At 35.9% G+C, this 22,635-nt stretch overlaps 1 protein-coding gene across 1 annotated transcript in view; it reads left to right on the top strand.

Annotated features, from left to right (window-relative positions):
• Positions 1-1,202: 1,202 nt before the first annotated feature.
• NF1 (neurofibromin 1) overlaps positions 1,203-22,635 on the top strand; it is a 90,401-nt gene continuing 68,968 nt past the window's right edge. The window contains exons 1-16 of the mRNA XM_010573967.1: positions 1,203-1,268; positions 1,835-1,978; positions 4,615-4,698; positions 6,996-7,186; positions 9,492-9,598; positions 9,857-9,924; positions 10,164-10,239; positions 10,754-10,911; positions 11,575-11,748; positions 11,936-12,058; positions 12,357-12,431; positions 13,607-13,738; positions 16,804-16,938; positions 17,511-17,624; positions 19,843-19,922; positions 21,292-21,415. Of these exons, the coding sequence (XP_010572269.1) occupies positions 1,203-1,268; positions 1,835-1,978; positions 4,615-4,698; positions 6,996-7,186; positions 9,492-9,598; positions 9,857-9,924; positions 10,164-10,239; positions 10,754-10,911; positions 11,575-11,748; positions 11,936-12,058; positions 12,357-12,431; positions 13,607-13,738; positions 16,804-16,938; positions 17,511-17,624; positions 19,843-19,922; positions 21,292-21,415 (1,851 nt within the window). The remainder of the gene's footprint in view (positions 1,269-1,834; positions 1,979-4,614; positions 4,699-6,995; positions 7,187-9,491; positions 9,599-9,856; positions 9,925-10,163; positions 10,240-10,753; positions 10,912-11,574; positions 11,749-11,935; positions 12,059-12,356; positions 12,432-13,606; positions 13,739-16,803; positions 16,939-17,510; positions 17,625-19,842; positions 19,923-21,291; positions 21,416-22,635) is intronic.

Genomic DNA, 22,635 nt, shown 5'->3' with positions numbered 1-22,635 from the left:
GGGGTAGTCCTTAGTGTGGTTCCCTGGATGCAACACTTGGTGCCAGAGATCCCTAAGCCGCTGTCTGAATTGAAAGCAAGTGTTCCTGATGGACCTTTCTGTTGCTGTTGGGTCTTCGGTGTGATCTAGCATGGCAGTTCAGTCATTTTAAGAGTCAACCATTCCCTTAGCAAAAAACGAGCCAGTTTCCATTGTGATCCCAGTCTGTGGTACCAAAAGAACTGACACTTAAAAACCTAAACCAAACCACGGTTTATATGAAGGGGAGATTACACTTGGGCATAAAAACTAGATAGTATATTAAAGAGGTCCATTTCCCTACAAATGGAAGATGTCAGTGTTAAGTAGACTGCGTTTAATGATGCAGTCAAAACTGTTGGAAAAAAAATGTTCCAAGTTTGGGGTTCTTGAACACAATCTAGTATTTTAAATATGGGCCTTTAAACTTTTGTCAACAAAGATAATAAAGTTAAATGGTTGGCAGAGATGTTTTTGACTGCTGACAGCAGTTTAACTGGGTGACAGTATGTAAAAGTACCCTCACCAAGTCTGCAGAGGCCCCCAGCCTGGAAGGTTGCTCTTCAAGCATTTTGCAGCTGTAAAGCTGATTGTAGTTCCTTGGAATCCTTCTTTTAACCTCTCTTAAATTATCTCTCTTTTTTTTTTTTTTAAGATACCCTTTCTAATGCAAAAAATATTACATCATGGCATATACTTTGAGCTATCAGTGTCTTTCAGAATACACATTTATTGAGAATTCTAGTCAAAATTGGTTAAAACTTGCAGTAGCAATTAAAGTTTCTATAGATAGTGAATTCCTAGGTCACGCTTGAAAATACAAATGGCACATATGAATTAGAAAAAGGGGTTCCTTTTTTGTTCCCACTATTTTTTTTTCTTTTAAAAAATATAAATCCTCAGTAGAGTGAATTTTTCCGAAGAATCGCTTCTCACATTTTCACGTGGTGGTTTGTAAGGGGCCGACTCCAGTGAGGAGAGTGCAGGGGAAGTGAGTGCGTGCTTGGGAAGTGACTTGTTTGTGACCCTTGAAGAATTTGGGTGCAGCATGAAACAAAGTGCCTAGTGTTCACACAGTAGGAGAAACATCTCAGATTTGTGCAGTCGCTCTGAGTCTTATCTTTCCTGGGAAGGACGCGTTTCAAGTCTGGTTTTTGCCACTGGCTGTTGGGCAAGGGCAGGTAATGCGGGACTCACAAGTGCTGGGAGCGTGTTTGCGGCTGAGACTTTGTCTCCTGGCTAGCAGTGGGGTGTGTTTGTGTGGGGACCCCGAAGTAACCCAAGTCTGTAGGGCCTGTGGAGGCTGGCGGTGGTGGTTCTTCCTGGGACTCGGTTATACCTCTTGGCCAGTTCTGTCCTGCAAAGGAGTAGACGACACGCATGGAACTCACCTGCTTTGTGAGCTACTCTGACTTTACCTCCTCTCGGGTTTCAAGATGCAGTTTTTTTCTTGCAGGTGTTAGCCTTGTGAAGATTATTGGTATTTAACAAGCCAATTTTTGAAATAAACTTTTCTTCTCAGCATTCTATCTTACATTTTTCTGCTCCTTCTGACTGCTTTGACATTTGGTTTACAGAATATTTATCACAAAATAGTGGTTTAGTTTCAATTCAGAAAAAGGAATAGGTGAACTTCAGTATTTTCTTTTATAAATAATAGAAAGATGAATGTAGAGAAAATGAATCAATGTGTTTGTAGTTGTCTCTTGTAGAATGTTTTTCAAGGTTGTTTCTGTTGTCTTAAAAATTTTTAACTCATCTTTAAAGCTGTAAATTTCAATGTAAAAAAGCTTATAATACTTATCTCTTTTTGTAGCTTCCAATAAAGGCTGGCCAGCAGAATACCCACACCAAAGTCAGTACGGAGCACAACAAGGAATGTCTCATAAACATTTCCAAGTACAAGTTTTCCCTGGTCATCAGTGGTCTCACTAATATCTTAAAAAATGTTAATAACATGGTAAGTTTTCTAATTTTGGATCGTTGGGTGATTTTTCAATATGGTTGTTATTTATTCATATTATACAATCCGTAGAGTCTCACTTGAAATTTAGTCAGATTGTTGCTTGCCTTTTACACTTAATCTTTTTCTTTTCATCCTCCTGTGCTAAAGTTCGCCAACAGTGCTGAGCTGTGTTACATGTAAAGGCAAGGAGATAGTTGCGGCAGAGAAATCTAAAGGAAGGTGGTGATTAAGGGGAGTCTTCTGTTAGTCATGGGAACGGTCTGTAGCTGGGACGTTGTGTGGCTAGCTAAGGAGTGGGTACATAAAAGTACCTAATACTACTTTGGGTTTCTGAGCAATGTTTAGATACCAGTAGAATGCACTGCTTGTTGGGAGGCGGGGGAGGATGTCTGCCATCACATAGAAAGGTGCTTCAGTTTTCTAGGGAAGCAGTGCTAGCAAAATGTTTAGAGGAGGAATGTGGCAGGGCAAAGGAGCTGCTGAGCAGCAGTACTAGGAGGTTGGTTCCCCCCCACCCCCCCATCTGTTCTGCCAGAGCAGGACCTGCCAGGAATTGTTTTGGGAAAGTAAGAGGGGAAAAAGAAGGGAAAAGGATTTAAAACCTGGGCTATTTGAATTTTCCAGGCTGCTTGGATGTTCTAGCATTTGTATGTGTATATAAAATACATATATATTTTAACAACCAGATGAATTTCAGTCAGAACCTTGTAAGAAAAATCTTTGAAAACAGTCTCTTGTCTAATACTGCCACTATAGACTCATACTTCCAAAGGGATACCTTACTAGTCAGTAAGAAAAATGAATGAAAAATGTGTGGGAGTGATACACATCTCTTCCATTTATTGTTTGATGTGGATTGCAGCCTCTCATTAAACCACTTCATGTTGATACTTGAGGGCAGTAGAGTGCTGTGAAGGGATGAGATTCAAGGTGATTTTTCTACGAGTTCCCAAAGAGAAATCTTTAGAGCCAGGTGTCTTGGTAGATGGTTTCCTTCTGCATACTGGTTTTCTCTTCTGCCTCTAAGGGAACCATAAAATGATTCCTGAAATCCATCAAAATATTTGACTCATGAGCATCACTAAAACTGTCATTTAAAATAGATCTCAGTGGAACCAAAGAGAAGAGAAACCTAGAAAAGGAAAAAAAAAAAACAAAACAAAAAAAACCAGAATGTGGATGTCCATAGTGTTGACTCTAGAAATATAACTATTACCATCAAGTTGGGTAAATGGAAAGTTTAGGGAACCTTTATGAGGAGAAAGATGTAGTTTGAATTTTTTTTTTTAATGGAAGGTCTGGTTTTAGATTAGTCATGAGAAAGGTTTCGTTAATTAAGTTTTGAAGCCATGTGATTTATGATCGTGTGGAATCTCCACAAACAGGTAACAGAACTAGCCAAACTCTACCAGTACTTTTTTTTTTTGTGGTTTTAGTAAGATAGTTTGTAGTGAGCTCTTTTGGATGTTGGTTGTATAGAGATATGCATCTGCTAAAACACTACAAAGGATTGATAAAATCAGAAAAGAAGTTGCCCTCCTGCTAGGGATTTTAGGCTGCTTAAAGCTACCTGTAATCCCTTTTGAGAGAGAATTTATTTTAATTAAACTCCATAAGCATGAAGGAATGTGTTGATGTGTAAGATAATTGATAAATGAGAAAACTATAGAGTTAAAGCAAGTTTCTGTATATGCTATATAGATTTTGGGAGGAAGGACCTAGCTAAAAATGTCAATTAAAAAAGTCAAGATTTGCTTTGCACTGAGGAGCAAGACTTTTTATGTTTGATGGACTGAGCTGCTGTATGGATCAGCAATATTTTTGAAGGATTTCTGTAGCTGAAACAAAACAGACCAATAGACTGTCATAATGGTCTTAGTTTAGAAAAAAGTCTTGAGGGTTTGCAGTCTGCTGAAACTTCGACTTAGCTGAGCTAACCTCTCCTGTGGTTTAAAATAGAAGTTCTTTGGGTGACTTTTACATGTGTTCCATGTGTAGGCAATAGTACCAATATATTTTTGGCTAAATCTTTTCTGCTTTATTTTGCTGTCTTAATATTGCTGGAACTAGTCACTATTGTTGGCAGTAAAATTGGGTGCTAGCTTAAACACCCGATGGAATTCAGCCTTCATCCTGTATCTGAAGTGTGGCATCTTTTTTGGAGGGTCTTGTGTTTCTTCTTGTCGTCTGTGCTAAATTTTGGAACAGTCTAATAAGCTTGTCGATACGGATTTGTTGTAGTGTCAGTTCTATTAAGATGTTGGCAATGAAGAACATAATTGGAAAAGAGTCAGCAGTAATTGATACCAAAATAGTTTCTGAAAAGGTATAACCTTCATTTCTGAATAAATTATAGGCCTGATGAAGGTAAGGGGCTGCAGTGTACCTCCAATCTTACTTTGGGGTGGCTGTTCATTAGATTTGGCGTTGCAGACTGGGCAAAGATCTTTCTTCAGTGATAAGGTTTTAATTCCTATTTTAATCTAATTTTTGCTGGCTTTATATTTCTAAACTCAAAACCAGAGCAGTAAAGGAGCCATAACTTATTGTGCCACTTTGCTGCATTACTTTAGTGCGTTACAAGTCAAATTTCTGTGTCTCAGATGAATCCATATCCTTTCTACTTCTAGAGAATATTTGGAGAAACTGCTGAAAAGAATTTATATCTGTCTCAGCTGATTATCTTGGATACACTGGAAAAATGTCTGGCAGGGGTGAGTAGGCTTGCATAAGCAATTGCTAAGTTGGAATCAAATGAGTTAGAGAGTACAAGTCAAATGCTTGTGTATCTATTATTACTGGTACTAAAGTTAAAACTCATCTGATTTAGAGCAAAGGAGGATTAATGCCATTTAAAAAATACTAAAACTTCCTATAAGTGCAAGTAGTTGATATAATTGATAAATTAAGGATTTGTGTGGGGTACTTTTTTCTTGCCTAAAATTAGTGATCTTTTTTCAGCTAAATAGATCCAAGTAAACTTTTGAATTTGCCCTTCCCACTATTCAACTAATTTGTGGAGTTATAAAATGATGATTTTCTTTTAATAATTTGTTAAAAAGAATTGCAGGCAACTGGACGACTGTACTCAGAGACGTGTGAACTGGAGTAAGGGACGACACAAACCCAAGTGAAGAATTAGGTGTGATTATGAAGCTTCACTAGATTTTTATAAGTTTTGAATGCTTGTGGCATATTCTGCTCAGTATTTTTTGATTAGATGCATCAAAACATTTTCATCCCACAATTTAAATAGAAAAAGTAATGGGATAGTAAATCATGTTAAAAGTAGCAGATAATCCCATACAAGTATTTCAGTTTTATGCTATTAAGTTTTTTGCATACAGTGTTGATTTTTCTTTACATTTCTTAAAACTTTCATTTGCTGACGTAATTTTTCATGTACTTGTATATACAGCAGAAACTTTGCTATCGCTATTCTAAAGATTACTTTTGCAGGTGTTTCCTAGATTACATTAGTTGACCATGTCCAAACTTCCACTGGGAGTCCAGTCCTGAGGTTTCCAATCAAAGCTGTGCTGCAAGGCAGTTTGCTATTACCTTTGGGATGTAAACGGTTGTACAACTTACTGTGCTAAACTGTATAATTGCAAAGCCAAACTTCACTGTGAGCAAAATTTGTAATGTTTTATTCCTTTAACACGAAAGGAATTTTTTTTTAAAGCTGTATTCCTGGATGAATGTCATGAAATCATCTAAGCTCTTTGCTGTTTCACTGCAACAGTTTTTGAAGGTTCTTTCTTTATAAGGTAATGACCTTATTATGGTTAGATTTGTCAAGCGGCATATCTTACATTACAGTACTAAAACAGTCTGAATAATTGTGGATTCTTCTAAATTCACAAAAGATCCAGGTAAATAAATTTTCCAGAATAATTTTCGGCTTTTACAGCTGGGGTAAATACCTCTTTTGGGCACTTTGTGTCTTTGATGCACTGAGTCAAAAAAACTGTTTTAACTTCAGAAATCAGTTCTTCTAAAATATTTCTTATATGCCTTTTGTTTGAAATGTTAGTGTTTTTTTCCTGATAGATGATGATATTTGAATAGCCTAAAATTGTGCTGAATACTTCTTGCTTTGTCAATTCAAACGAGAGCAAGTTGAGCCAGTATATGTTTAATAAGACTGAGCCAAAGTTCTATACAAAGAGCGTTGTGTTCTGTGATATCTTCAGACCTATTTCTTGCTTGCTGTTCTTGCTCAATGTTTCATCAAGTTCTCATGGCAACAGGACTCAGGTCAACTAAGTGGGAGTCTCTGAAACTTCCCAATTCCCTATGGTAAATTCATTGGTAGAATTTTAGAAAGCTTTAATGCTGACCCTTCTGTTAAAACTTGCTCTTAGTAGAGCAAAGTTTCACTTTAAATTCTTTTGTAAATAGTTTCCTTATGTCTCATACTGTGCAAACTGGCAAAAATTATTTTTTTCTTTTGCAGGAAAGTTAAGCCTTTTTTGACTCATATAGAGCAATCCTGGGCAAGAGCAAGGGAGAAGCACCTCTTTTTTGGTTCATTTTTTTATATTAAGTATTTGCTGTCAAAATATAGTGGTTAGAATACTACCCAAAAGAGAAGTAAGGGTGGGTCTTTGTCCTTTGAGCTTCCATTCAAAGCCAAGATAGTTAATGCTCTACTGCTAATACTTTACACAGATCAACAGAGGGCATTCATCATAACAGGAATGTGTTTTACTTAAAAAATTAGTTTGATATTTTGCTTGATGCTTGATGACATTGATCAACTTGGTGTCCTACATATTTTGGAGACTTAACTGAAAATGTAAGATAGTTAGGATGATATGAGTTATTGTTCAAAAGGAAAGAAACCTTTTCTGTGTAGACTACTTAGACTATGGTCGGTGGTCTGCCTGCAGGCAGAAATAGAAGTTTAAATTCAGGTCCTGTGCCTACTAGTGGCAGATGCTCCATTTTTTTTTGCCTCCAAGCCTTCAAAACGTAATTTCATGAAATACTGAATGTTTATTTTTAGCAACCAAAGGATACCATGCGACTAGATGAGACTATGCTGGTAAAACAGTTGCTGCCAGAAATCTGCCACTTCATCCACACTTACCGTGAAGGGAACCAGCATGCAGCTGAACTACGTAATTCTGCCTCTGGGGTTCTTTTTTCTCTTAGCTGCAATAACTTTAATGCTGTGTTCAGCCGCATTTCCACCAGGTAGGTGTTTTTCAGTAGCCTGACTTGGTGTATTAGAAGATCTGCTACATACTGGTGTCTCGAACATCTGCAATGAGTTGTAGTCTTTCTAATTTCAGAAAAGTTAACTGTTTAAATGATATTTAACAAGATAGTTCTTAAGTGAAACTCCCTCTACCTTTCAGAATTTTAGTTGAGTTTCAGGTTGCAAAACGAACCTGTTTCATATCCACTTTAGGTTACTGCCAGCATATTTTCTGTGAGCTGCATTTATTGCTTTCTTAAATCTGCTTTCATAAGTACAAGTCAAATACTGTTGTAGAGTGAAAATAATGATAACTCAGCTGAATAAGTCAATTAAGTTCTTGTGGGTGCAAGGTGTTGTGGAAAAAAATGATGCTGGAGATAGTGGGTTGTATCCATTTACTTATGAATTTAGAATGCAAAATTTCTGATTGTCTACAGCTCTGTTGGAGCCCCCAGGCTGTTTTCCTTCCTAATTTTACCTGCTTGAAGGCTTTTATGTTAAATCTATCTTATGCCTGAAGGGGACAAAACAGCTAGACTGTTTGTTAGTTGTTGGAAAAGACCCATTTGTCTTCTGACTGACTTGAGTTTCACAGCACATTTACTGTAAAAATAACTGTCTTTTCTGCTATTCTAAGTGAGGAGACAGGCCCAAAGTTTCCATCTATTCTTTGCTCTTTTTGCCCTGTTCCAGATCCTTCTGATGCTTCAGCATTTGCCAATCCACTAGAGTTGTGTGTTAAGCTTTTCATTACTGAAATACTTTGATGTTTTTTGAAAGTTGCTTGAAGTAGCTTAGCTCTTATCACACGTTGTTATAGCTAACATCATCCTTGATTTGTTAGAAGTGGAGCTTCCGCAGCCTTATGTGGTTGCATAGCAATGAGTGTGCCAATTTAATTGAAACAAAGATTTATATATTCTTTATAATGTAAAACAGTACCATTCCAACATTTTGGAAAACATTTGCATTTTAGAAATCAGTCTAAAATAATTTAATAATTTGAAATTTTAAGTATTTTAAAAACTTTTACTGAGCCTTTAATAACTTCTGTTTCAAGAACATGGACTTGGCAGCTAGCATGGAGGATGTGGTTTCACACAATAGGTTGATTATGTTTTGTTGCTTATGGAAATGGAAACAATTTCTTTTGCTCCTTTTGTAGGAAGTATTTTTCAGTTGACATTTTTTGACAGTCTTTGAATCTAGTCCCTGGATCTGTATTTATTCGTATGTCTGAGCAGTTCTCAAGCTCCAAAGCCCTTCTTACCATCCACTTGAGCTGGAACATAGTGCTTTTCCCCTAACCTGTTTTTCGCTTCAAGATGGCTTGTACATAAATAGTTAAATATTTGACCAATTGTTGCTGATCTCCACAGGGGTCAGCTTGCCGACAGTTAGCATTGCTGATCTTTTGACCTGTGCTTCCTGTTTAGGCATATTTCTAGGCCTTGTGCAGCAGCTGGGGGATTTTTGGCACGAAAAGCACAGCAGTGGGGACCTTCCCATTCCCAGTGAGGGCTGTTAAGTTTCCCTGGCGTTGAAGAAATGAAGAACTGCTTTTGTGTGTAGTACTAGAAATCACATTCCATGTCTAAAACACATCTGTAGCTTTGGAACAAGACAGGGCAATCTTTAGTTTTTGAGAACATATGATTTAGTTATTAGAGGCTTGATATCTGATGAGATGTTTAGTAAACCATCTAATACAAAAGTGTGAAAAGATGCCATTGTGTTTAAACTGGTATGATGAAACTACATCCTGTTTGTTTAGGCCAGAAAAACATGGACCTTCTTTAGCTTACAAAGAGTTGCTGTAGCTCACTTCAGCGATATTAAGTACCATCAGTCACGGCTTTACTCTGGAGAAGTTAGCTGGGGCAAGACTTGCTGTTAAGGAGCAGTAGTCTAAAGGTGTTATGATGCCACGAATGTAACATTTAGTTGAAAAGATGACAAGATTACTGCTACAATATGGTAGATAACAGAAGGATTTAGACAAATCTTGGGCATGAACAGACTATCACCAGATGGTATCTGTATCTTGTAAGACTCATCACTGGTATTTCTAGATCCATTTTCAGTATGAGGATGGAATAAGACAATAATATTAACTCTTAATCATGCAAGATCCGTCTTTCATTTCTAAACCTGGAAAAGTTTATCTGAGGAGGTTGTATATCATGAGCAGATCATATAATATTCCCCTGCTATTCAAATGTATAGAATCATAGGTATGTGTTCATACAGATCTGACGTAATCTGATTGAGAAGTTAGTTTACTTTGCATATTTTTAGATTACAGGAACTGACTGTTTGTTCAGAAGATAATGCTGATGTTCATGATATTGAACTTTTACAGTACATCAGTGTGGATTGTTCAAAACTAAAACGACTCTTGCAAGGTATGATTTGAGCCTGTGTTTTGAAATATTTTTATCTGAATATGTCTAGTTAGAGATGACACAATGGTATTGATATGTGTATCTTTTCATTGCTGTGTTTTACTCCAAATAGTCATATATTTACCAAAATATTTTTTAAAAGTAGCATAAAGACATTGGTTTAAAAATTGCTTTGCACTTCAAAAGTCTTTTTATGATCTGTGTTGCTTTTTAGAACCAAGTTTCTTTTCTAAATGCAGAAATGTTTTACCTTTACAGAGACTGTTTTCAAGTTTAAAGCCCTTAAGAAAGTAGCTCAGTTAGCTGTTATCAACAGTCTTGAAAAGGTAAGTATTTTAATATTTGGTTTCATTGCTTATTTGCAGACTTTATCTAATTTAGGAATAGTTACAATTCAGTAATTTACTATCAAATATAAGTTGGTGCATCCCTTTGATGCATATATGTTTTGTAAGAAATGTTGAGTGATTAGAAGTAAGAGTAAAATCTCTCTTCATTTAAATACATAATTCAGAAAAAATATTTTTAAGCTCTGGAATGTAAAGATGTTTTGCATTATCTGCAGGCATTTTGGAACTGGGTGGAAAACTATCCTGATGAATTCACAAAGCTGTATCAAACACCACAGACTGATATGGCTGGTAAGGCATAACAAACAACATAGTGTTCAAAAGTTGGTTTCTCAGACATCCCTGCATTCAGTTGCATTTTGTGCCCTCTTTGCTTCTTGTGCAGCCTGCAAATAAACAAATTTCTGCCAACCTTTGTCAGGGCAGGCAAGGATATATTGCTATCTGTTTTCTCTCCTGACTCACCTTTTAAAGAGATTCATTTTGAGGTTTACATCACAAAGAGATAAAACCCAAAAGATGGAAGCTCTTTAAATATATATTTTTGATCTTGATACAGGAGAAAAACTTAAAGAGAACATCACCTGTATTTGTCGCTAGTCAGAAAGAGAGGAAAATTTATATTTTCTGGTAAACCATGTCTTTAACTGGGTTGAGACCATTTTATCCCCAGTAGCATGCCAATAATGTGCAAAACAGAACTTTTTTCCTGTGTAGGTGGAGCTATCCTTCTGCTGTTTTATACCTATTCTTTACCTTTTCATAATTAAAATTGGTATTGAACTTGGGATTACATTTTATGCAGATTGTGCAGAGAAGTTGTTTGACTTAGTGGATGGCTTTGCTGAAAGCACAAAACGTAAAGCAGCAGTTTGGCCACTGCAAATCATACTCCTGGTCCTGTGTCCAGAGATAATCCAAGATATAGCAAAGGATGTGGTAGAGGAAACTAAAATGAACAAGGTAAGAGAAGAAAAGTATCTGAATTCTGGTTCTGATTTCTAGATGATGCTTGGTTTTGCTTGTTCTGTATTTCAGGTATATTTTATTTTGTCTTTCCTGCCTAAAAAGCACATTACACAATTCCATATGTAAATTTATGCACACTTTTTAAGTTCTCACCTAACATATGTTCTTTCACTGCCAATAATTCATACAGATAGTATGTACCAAACAATGTTATTTCAGAACTTTTACATCTCCTTGGAGATTGGAGTCCCAGTGTTGTGATTTCCCCTGCCTCCACCAGTAGTAAACTTAGCATTGCTTCTAGCTGGCCTGTATTGTACTATTCTCAGTTTCTGCAGTGTGTGTACTGTGTGTTCCATAATTGCAGTACCTGTGGCAGATGTTTAATTTGATGTGGCTGCAAACGTTATGGTTAAGAGTAAACAACCATCTATCTTTGTGCCATTCTGATTGCCCTAGATTGTTCAAAATAAATGTCTTTAATAAACATAACGTTTCTCCAGAATGCTGCATCAAGTTGGTTTTTGCAATCCCAATATCCATGATTTCTCATCAGAAAATGCAGTGTTGTTTGCTTTTAATATTTAAGGATCTAAAAACCCTGACCACAGATTACCAAAGCTCTGGTTAACTATTCCTGATTTTTTAATTCTGCAGAAACTGTTCCTGGACAATCTCAGGAAAGCACTTGCAGGCCACAGTGGGAGCAGACAGCTGACTGAAAGTGCTGCTATTGCTTGTGTTAAACTGTGCAAAGCATCTACCTACATCAACTGGGAAGATAATTCTGTCATTTTCCTACTAGTGCAGTCCATGGTAGTAGATCTTAAGGTAAAAATGTCAGTTTCCTAATTGCAATGAAGAAATTTGAATTTTAAAATACTGAAATAAACTTTTAATTTCTCCTTAATTGAATACTATAGTGTTTTTCAGTGGAAAGTTTTGTATTGAAAGTAGACAAGAATGATCTTGGTATCTGATCTATATATTTTTGTTTTGTTTTGTTTTAAATATGTAGAATTTGCTGTTTAATCCAAGCAAACCTTTTTCAAGAGGCAATCAAAATGCAGATGTAGACCTTATGATTGACTGCTTAGTTTCCTGCTTCCGCATAAACCCTCACAATAACCAACACTTTAAGGTGAGAACACTACTTACTGGTAAGTCATTCTCCACATACTATTGATGACCTGTGAGTTATAAAAGATACGCTAACAGCAGCTCGAAGCTCATAAATAAGTTCAACTGTATAAATACACCTTAGTAATAAATCCGTGCATGTTTTTATAAACCTTTTCTTAGCTTATTAGACTTGCTCTTGCTTAGATTTGACAGCTTTGTCAATTTAATAAAAAGGCACCAGTGTGTTATTTAGTGCGATAAGAGAGATGGCAAAGACAAAGATGTTCCTAAGTGGCTTTTATGTATTTTTATTGTAGATCTGCTTGGCACAGAATTCCCCATCAACATTTCATTATGTGCTGGTAAATTCGCTCCACCGAATAATCACAAATGTAAGTTCTGAAAGTATTTAATCAGCCCAGCAATCTGTGGCTTTTATTCAGATCAGTATCTGCTTGTTAAATACAATTTGAATAGTAGACCAAATCTTGTTGCCTGTATCCGTGCAGCAAGAGTTGCTTGCTAGTAAGAAAGGATGTAAAAATCTTTGTTCACACTGTCCACCACTTGGGATTCCCAGTTTGAGAGCTTGTATTCCAGTATAAAATTTCAGTACAAATATGTTTTAATACCCTCTAATGTAGGATGACAAATGAATCTTATGTTCCCTGGTTTTATAATAGCTACTGTGTTACTGATACATGAAAAACACTCCCAGGACATGCATAGTTACACCACCTTCTGCTACTTCTGGTGTATTGACAGGGGAACTTAGGGGAAGAGCTGGCCTCATGGTTTTGCTCAGGGATTTGATCCAGTATTAATTTAAATAGTGTAAAATTGTAGTAAATGCTGAGTGCCAAATATATTTTGAAAGTTTGTGCAGTTATTCATCTTCAATTTGTTATTGTACTTCAAGTCACTAAAATACAACTTCAGTTTTTTTATTGTTCAGAAATACTTTCCTGATCAGTATGAAAACAGCATCAGTCAGTGCTGAGCAAACAGCCTTACTTAATTTACATAACACTTTCTATTTCATTTATCCCAACATTGTAATGAAAACACTATATTAAAAGAAGTATTAGGCACTTTGACAAATAGGGGAGAAACATCACCACATCTACAGTAGCATTATTTGTGGTGGAGTAATACACTAAACAAAATGGAAAATTGGTACTTCCAAGTACTTGATAGTGTCTGAAAAGCTGTATCACAATGAATTGAGTGCACATTGTTTGTTTTGAAGTATTAGTAGCGTTCAGTATCCTGAAATCTACCATGGTTTCTTGCATTTACAGTTTCAGCATTTGTGCTTGTTCAGAAAGAAGGGTAATACAGTAAGCAGCTAAGTTGGAAGTACTGCTTCTGTTGCAACTCATTTAAATATTATGAGTTTTATGCATGAGAATGCAAAATTAACATATCGGTAATACCGTGTAAAATACTCGTGTGTAAAGGTTAGTTATACTACAGTTTTTGTAACTTCTACAGGTCTAAAATAAATCATAATCTAACTCTCATATTACCAGTTTAACATTTGAGCATTTCTGTATTTTCGTTCTAGTCTGCATTGGACTGGTGGCCCAAGATCGATGCTGTGTACTGCCATTCCATGGAGCTTCGCAGCATGTTCAGTGAGACACTTCATAAAGCTATTCAAGGCTGTGGGGCACACCCAGCAATTCGCATGACTCCGGTAAGACTTCTAAAGAAACTGTTAAAACACAAACCTGTTGTTTCTCCTGTGTCTCCATTCCATTCCAGCTTTTTTATTCATTAACTTTAGACTGGAAACTAGAGGGGGGGAGAACATTGCAATCCAAAAAGCAACAGAGCGCCATACATGCTCGGTAAACCTTGCAGGTTTTGGTGTATTGACTGTTTCTAGTCAGTTAGTGATGTATGTTTCTCAGTTTTCATGCTGCTTTTAAACTGGCAACATAGAAGTATTTCTTCTGTAACTGTCCTCTGTGGCTAACTGTTCATTTTAAGCTTTCTTGCTGTGTGAATAGCTAGGTAATATGACCATTCTTGTTTAGTATGAAAACCAAAAGCATTTTGTATGTGAAGGTAATTTCTGAAAACTGCAATGCTTTTACCATGATTGGCATGAGTATCTCCTCATTTGTCTTGCTTGCTTTCTGTTGAGCAAGTTGACTGTTTGGTCTTGGTGACAGCGACAAAGTAAAAGATTTTTCAAGCATTATGAAATAAAGCCAATGTTCTTGGTTGTCTTGGAAAAAGTCTTGAGTAAATTCAAATTTGTAGATCGTCCAAATTTTATTAGTAAGTCCACATGCAGCTGCGTTGCCTTTCTTTTGAACTTTCCATTTAGGACTTCCGATGTGTCAAGTGAACTTGGTCGGTTGTTTTAGAAGGCCTAAAATGATACATGACAATATGCCTATTGGGCTTCTCAAATGAAAGCAAATGATCAAAATACCTTTAGTTGAAAGCTACAACGTGTTTAACTTGCTTTTTACATGTATATATTCATCTGTTGAGAAAATACCAGGGGTATTGTAATGGCAACTCTGACATTGATTGGTGGTGCTTTGTCTTCTGCTTCTTATTTTCCGTTCTTATTGGCTGCTGTCGCTCACATGGTCAGATGCCAACCAGTCACTGTTTTGCATGGCAGTGGGCCTCTGTTGCTGTAAGTATGACCCATTGTAACTACCGCAGAAAAGCCTTTCCTTGCTCTGACTTTTCTGTGCATAGTTACCACTGCAGTCACCTCACTTCACCTGGGATACAGAAGGTAGCATGTTTTACTTAAGAATGTAGGACTGGAGGAGACCTCTTCAGCGCTGCTCTTGGCCATTGCAAGGCGATCCCTTTCGCAAGCAGTTGAGCTCCTTCCTAGAAGGAAAGGCTTTTGGTTGGTTCTGTTCTTTTCTTCCTGCCCCCTACTTTGACATCATGATGCTCTTCCAGAATCTCCTTGCTCTGGTGGTTAGAACTGTTTTCTAATTTCCAGCCTAAACTTATTTATGTCTAACTTACCCCCTTTTGTTCTTGTTCCAGTGTTGTCTGTTAGCTTCAAATCAGTGTTTATCCCCTTGATGTATTAGCAGAGAGCAGTCATGTCTCTGTTTATTGATAGTCTTTAGTTTTGATTGTATGAAGTAAATAAATCGCTTCACAGAAACGAATCAGCTTCTTTTGCCACGTGCCTCTTCTCAGAATTCCCTTAACTGTAGCAAACTAAGGTTTAGCACAGAATTACTTACCTGTACCAGTGTGGTATCAATTTCTTGATTGGATGCTTTTTATGTGGCAGATTTTATTCTGTATATTTTCACAATAACTAGTTAGGCAAATAGCATGAGGTTCTAATTTCTTGTAGAATTTCATTATACAATGTCATATCTCCTTCAATTACTTTGAGGATGATTTCCAGCTAGGTTTTTTTTTTGTTGTTGTTGTTCAAAACTTATAAGCTTAGTGAAAATGAGAAACAAGTTCATGTTACTGAGATCTTCTCAAATAGTAAACTAGACAAAATGGTTTAAAAAGCTGGGTTTCTAAAGAGCATTGTATTCTGTCTTGTGTTGATATCCACAATGACAATTTTTTTGTCCAAGTTACTGCGTCGTAACTGTTTTGGTAGGTGGAAGCAAAAATACTAATTTAACCCCTGCTGATGTAAGATTAAAATCAATGAAAATATAAATTCTGTGAACTTACTGGAGAGAGATGAAAATCTTTTTTTCTTTGGACATACTGGGGACCAGTTAATGCAAGTTCACATTTTTTTAATATATGTATTTATGTATGTGTATATATACACATACACACACTTTTTATATATATATATATATATATATAATTTTTCACAGACTTTAGCATGCATCCAGATTATTTTTGTTGAAATGCAGAAACTGCAGTTTATTGTCATACAGCAGGGTGGTTCACTTTGAAGGGTTGTGCACACTGTAGGATTGAAGCATAAACTCAACTTTTTAAATCCTCTCAACCAGTAGCATCCATATACATTTATTTCACAGCCAACACTCTGTGTGACTATTTGTTAAATGTATTGGTCATAATGCTACCTGGATTCTGTTGTGTGAACAGCAGTGGTAGAATATGATATAGTTCACACTGGAGTCAAACCAAAATACCTTATGTGAACTCTCAATACGTACCTTAATATGTCCTCCATTTCACATAAGGAAGTTGACTGGTACAGAAGTAGTTTACTGATTTTTCAGATGAAGCTAGATTTGTTTTATTTAAGCGATGCATGCTGTACCTTGTGAAAACTGAAAGGTTCATTTTCCAGAGGTCATAGAGATGAAAATGCTATCATCCAGACTGTGATTATGGCAGAAAATAAAGAGAATATTTTGCCTTGGGGAAAAAAGTTCCCTACCCTCTCATGTATTCAAGCTTACTTGGAAACATTTATTTTTATTTCTTTCGCAGACCAGAGAAAAACCCTGTAAATTCTTTCTGGTCATTTTATCCATTTTTCTTTTGCCACTGTTTGTCTTATGCAAAACTTTTCTTATGTCCACATGCAGCTCACTAAATTCTTAAGGAAACTTTAAAGAGATAATAAAGTGATAGCATATGCATATGTAAAAGGGCATTTTAAGTAGAAGGCTATGCAGCTATACTTGAGTGAACTTTATATACTTTTAAACTTTTTCATGAATTATAGATTATAAAAGCAATGCACTTCATAAGATGTTTAATTTTAACTACTATGTAGACTACCTTGCTGACAATGACTGTGATTTTTCCTTCTGTCAGAGTCTTACATTTAAGGAGAAAATGACAAGCCTTAAATTTAAAGAAAAACCTACTGATTTGGAAACTAGAAGCTACAAGTTTTTGCTCTTATCCTTGGTAAAACTGATCCATGCTGATCCAAAGCTTTTGCTGTGTGTAAGTATATATCATACTATTCATTCATAATAAAATTTACTTCTGAAGCTACTAAATGAATAAAAATTAAAACCATAAACCTAGCATCTAGGATACTTCCCTACTTGTTCTTTTCTCTGGTTGTAATGCTTCTGTGCTTTCAAAGGAAAAATTCAAAACCAAAAAGAAACTGTAAGAAATTTTACAGAACCAGAGCAATACAATGAAAGGGAGCATAAAGCTCTGACTCTGAAGGGGGGTGGGGTGGGGGAGAGGGGAGTAGAACAAGAAGAAAATTAAAATGAGAAGTGGGGGGAAATTAGTCATAATTTCAATAAGTAAGGCAGATGTGATCTTAGATCTTCCATTTTCTCAGATCTGTTTATTGTTTAATTTAAAAATATTTCAATTCTGTCAAAGATATGATATGCAAGGGGTATCATAGCTTTCATAGCTTAAAAAAAAAAGAGGTACTCTTAGAGATCCAGAAATCCACCTGGTTTAATTACAGGAATGCTGCTGTAGCAGTCAGAAACATGGTCAGTCATTAATAAGTTTTACAACTTAAACTTGCTTTCCTTTTTGCTATTTAGAATCCAAGGAAGCAAGGGCCTGAGACACAAGGTAGCACGGCTGAATTAATTACAGGCCTTGTACAACTCGTTCCCCAATCCAGCATGCCAGATATAGCACAAGAAGCCATGGAGGTAAGGGGTAAATGTTCTCTATGCGAAATGATTAGTACACAGACAAATCAAGGCTTTTGTAGAAGCACTGAGTATTGATTAGCTGTGAAGTCCTGTGTTTTAGAGTTTGGTCTCTATTGATCTTTTTCTAAATGTCTTCTGCACTGAAAGTTTTACAGAAGAAGCCTGTAAGAAAATTTTAAAAAAGCAATTCCTACTGCCTCTTGTGACTACACTGCACCTCTTCATATGGTTTGTTCATCCCTGGTATTGATCAAACACAGTTTGACAGTTCCTCTGTTCCATCTTTGCAGAGAGCACCATTAAGCTCGCCCTTTCCCTTCTGTGTTTTCTAAATGACTGTGAGAAAAATGCCTAATGCGGTGACTGGTCCTGTATTCTGTTGTGAATCGGAGGAGGTTGTATGTGTGGGAGGGATGGATAGGACACTTTAAGGCTACTGAAATCTTCTTCCCACCAGCTTTGACTGAAGAAGCTAACAAATCACCAAAGTTAATTCTGATTTTTAGCCTTTCCATGCAAAGTTGCTGATTCTGTGACTTTGCCAGTTCAGTTGTAACATTTGTATGTTTTTCACTACGGTGGGTATCCAGAGCACTTCATGCACAAAGACGGAAGGCTTCAGCTTCTCCTTGTGCATAATGGAATGGAAAGATTTTTGGGTTTGTTTTTTTTTTTTCAATCCATCATGCCAGTTATATTATCCTGCCATCTTCAGATTCCCATTCTAAAAAGTGCACTGTAGCATATGTGCTTCATTGACATCTTTCATGTTTTAGGTTTTCACAGATAGCTGAAAGAAGGATTAACTACACCTATGTGCTATTAAAGCTTTACATAAGTAGTTGAATTTCAGTAGGTAAACTAAGGCTTTTTTGTTAAACCTTGCCTTAACAAGGATTGCCACAAATAGTCTCAATATACTACTACCTATTGATACATGAAATACCTATTTCTTGATAGTTTAATGGTAGAATTCAAGCATATTTCTTCTATAAGAATAATACCTTTCAGTGTGAAAGTCTCTGGGGAAGTTTATGTTGGGTAGTAACATCCTTACGGTCATTTACAGGAACTTAGAGATTGAAAAGTTTTGGCCATTATGTAATTTAATTTCGGTGTTCAGTCTTTCTTTTTTTTTATTGATCTTGATCCCTAATCTACCTGATTATTGGCTTAACTAGCTGAGGATTGGCCTCTCATGTCTGTTTTTGACTAGTAGGTTATTAAATAAGTTCTGGAGTATTTGTTTAAGCTGGGAAGCAACTTGAAATAACTACTTAAATATTGTTGGAGAACACAATGGGTTGTTTGGGGTTTTTTTTAATGCCATTTTTAACAGTACTCCAACAATCCCTTTGCACCAGACTTTTTTTTAAATTTATCAGGAAAAAATAGCTAAGACTTTCCACATTTTTGTCTTTAACTTGTATTTTCACCAAAGGGAAAATTTATTTGCCTGCATATCGGACAGCCCCAAGTAATAGGTGACATAAGAGGAAAGATTTTGTTTGCTATAGTTGGTTGATATAATTGAGGATAAACAACTTCTGATCAATAATTTTCTGTTTGTTTACAGCCTTTGACCAGTTTAATTTTTATCAGATACGTATTTCTTCTGAAAATTGTCTTCAACTAATTTATAAGTAGTTGATTTTTGAAATTTTTGTAGTTAATCTGACTAAATCAAAAGCAGAGATTAAAGTCTTGGTCATAGTTCACCAGTATGCTCTTGGATATGGTCAGAACCTCTTCTTATCCAAGTTTTTAATTGTGCAGGGAATGGTTACAAAGAGCAAAGTATTTGCCTGTCCTCAGTTGGCAAAGAGCTTGAACCGCAGAAGTTTTGGTTTTGTCACTAGAAGTTTATATCCATAGGATTGGTTGCATTAATTTTTTTGCAGCTGGACATTAAGTAAATATTAAATCCCAAACCTATCTTTTAAAAACATTTTATCTGTGTGTCTGCTATGGATTTGTATGGAAATACAAGGTAAAACCTCTATGTTTGGATTATAAATATGTAATAAAGACTAAATTAAATACTTTTGACATGGTCTAACAATGAACTCTTGTTTGTCTGTATAAAATGCTTTTTATATCTTTTGTTGTTTTTAAAAGTGTAACTAATATGTGATTGCACCTATTTCTTTGCCTATGCTGATGTACTTTGTAAATTTCTGCCTTTAAATGAAACTCTACTTTGTTTTGAATTTAGGCCTTGCTAGTTCTTCACCAGTTAGACAGCATTGACTTGTGGAATCCTGATGCACCTATAGAAACGTTCTGGGAAATTAGGTATGTAAGTTAACTTTTGTAAATTAGAGAAATAGCTTTTTTGATTTGTCTTCTCTTTTGAAAGAGCTGTGAATGTTTTGGGAAAGCTATGCAACATCAGCATGAATCTGCAGTCAAACTTACTATGTGTATTCATGAAAAAGTTATATCTTCTTTATGCTATACAAATGTAACAAAAATATAATAAACATTTGCTGGCTTTCTTAATGACTCTTTTCAGCCTGATGTTAAGGTGTAGAAATGATATTAGTTTGAAAAGTTAGAGACTTTTCCCCCTCATTCAAATGTTTTCTACTTGTTTAAATTCTATTTTATCCTTTCGGGGCTGAGGGAGGGTAATGCTAAGCAATTCTAGAAATGTGGATTTGCTAATCTTGACTCTGAAGCCCTCACCTAAAGAAGGTAGTAGTTTGTCCTGACCTGTGGTCTCCATTTGTCTTTCCTGTGTATTTAAAGAAATTTAATTCATTAAAGTTGTTTTGCTTTTTATAACTTCACAGCAGCTGTTGCAGTTGATTTCTCAGAGAATATTAAGGGAAATGAAGTTCCAAAAAAGTCAAAGTTACACAAAACGCTAAACCAAAAAATAGGAATCTGTAAAATCAGAATTCTAAGAATTGCATGAGCTAAATTATTAAAAAAAAAAAAAAAGGTGATCAAATCTGAATTGGTACTGATGTTTGTTTTAGAAGAAAGGGAACAACAGTCTAGGAGGAGCACTTTTACCAGCATCAACAAATTGGCCTGCATGACTGCTAAATATGGCTCAAGGGGCTTGTTACGGGATAGGTTTGGGGCTGAGGCCTACCTAGATGGGCAATAACTGAAACTCATTGCTGTAATTTCTAATAGTAGAAATGAGTTTGTGGTCTGTTCGGGCTGGGGGAAAAACCCATTAAAATTGACACTAATTTGGACCCTTTGGCAGTTTTAACAGAGAGTGTGAGGCCTGAATGGATATGAAGAAGGAACATCCCTAGATGTGTTCCTTCCAGAACAGAGTTGAGACACGTTATCAGAGCAGTGTAGGTAAACTTGTACTGCCACTGTCTGTGCTGTATCTGTTCTGTGGATAAATGGAGGACTTCTGAATCGACAGCCCTGGAGTCTGGACTTCTAACAAGTACCCAAATTGCTTAACTTCCTCTAGGGAACTAAAAAGGCCAGCTGGGCGGTGGGAAGGGTCAGAGGGGAGCTTGTCATTTAAAGTACACACCTGTATTTTATCTATTATACATTTTAAAAGATGACGCTAGTATATGTATAGGATATTCATGCTAATTGCCTATTTCTATGTAAAATGTAGTAGTATCTTCAAAAATTTTGTTACTAGATTATAAAGCTAATGCTGAATTTCATTTTGGTGCAGTTCACAAATGCTTTTTTATATCTGCAAGAAACTAACTAGTCATCAGATGCTCAGCAGTACAGAAATCCTCAAGTGGCTGCGGGAGATTCTCATCTGTAGGAATAAATTTCTTCTAAAAAACAAAGTAAGTAAATGTTAACAGCTATCTGTTAGGGTCATCAAAATGAACCGCGCTCTATTTTGTCACTCCCTTTATTTACCATGTTATTTTTATGATTGGAAGGGATTTAATAGCTATACCTACACTTTCTGTTTTCCGATTTCCTCTCTGCTGAGAGACTGTGCTTTGTGAGGCATCCTTGATTAGAATTGTTAACCAAAGTTAGGTTTTGGATTTTTTTTTTTTTTTTTTTTTACTTTAGCTACCCAGGTTGTTTTATTTGCCTGGAAAATGTGTGTTTTGCAGAAACCTGGTGCCTTATAACTATTTCCCTAATACAAAGGGAAATAGTCCACAAGGTGAGAAAAAGGGAAAGTTATTTATGATAAAATATACTTCTTCATGAATGAAATAAAAATTTCTTTTTGGATTTCATGTTCCTGCGAGGGTTAGGGTTCTGACTTGCTTCTTTCCAATAATCTCAAGTGACTTTTTCCTAGCCAAATACACATTGTAATGCTATATTTGCTAGAATTAAAACCAGACTTTCTATATTACTTTTTGAATTAAAGATATACTAGAAAAAAATAAAGGGTTTCTGTTTTTTTCTATCTGACTAGAAAGTAGCTGTGCTAACATGAGAAGGATACTGTCTTATGTGTAGTATATAGCATGCTTGCCTTTCAGCAAGAGGATTTTTACCTTTACATGACTTTTTTTCTTTTCTTCTCTTTTCAACTTTGGTAGCTCTGTTACTGATGGACACTACTTTTTGTTTGTGTTGATGCTGAATAGTAGGCTTTTTCCTTTTGGTATCTCCAGTTTAATATATATTTGTAAAATATAATCTCACGTATTGCAGCTGAAGACCGTAGGCACTCTGGCTTTCTATGAATTCAGGAAGACTTACATTTGGCCTCTAAGTGGAAATCAACTGTCCTTCAAGTAGAGAGTATGCTTAATATTACCATTCTCCTTCCAGTTAAGATGTAATTAGTTGTTTTTAAAAATCTGTTTCCTCTTAGTGCTTAGAAGGTGTTCATTAATATCAGGATCAGAAAATGATAATACTTGTTATTAGAACTGTGTTTCGCAATCTCAGTTCCTGCTTTTCTGATCAAATATAAAATGTATGGAATAAAATGTACAGTACTCCTGAGCTTGACTTCTTTAGACTTAGTTACATCTAAATTATATTTATGTTGGTATGTATTTTGTGCAGTAAAACCAAGAAGCCTATAGGG

This window comes from Haliaeetus leucocephalus, unplaced genomic scaffold, assembly GCF_000737465.1.
Source record: "Haliaeetus leucocephalus isolate CR32 unplaced genomic scaffold, Haliaeetus_leucocephalus-4.0 Scaffold395, whole genome shotgun sequence".
NCBI lineage: Eukaryota > Metazoa > Chordata > Aves > Accipitriformes > Accipitridae > Haliaeetus > Haliaeetus leucocephalus.
This window is presented reverse-complemented; position numbering and strand designations above follow the sequence as displayed.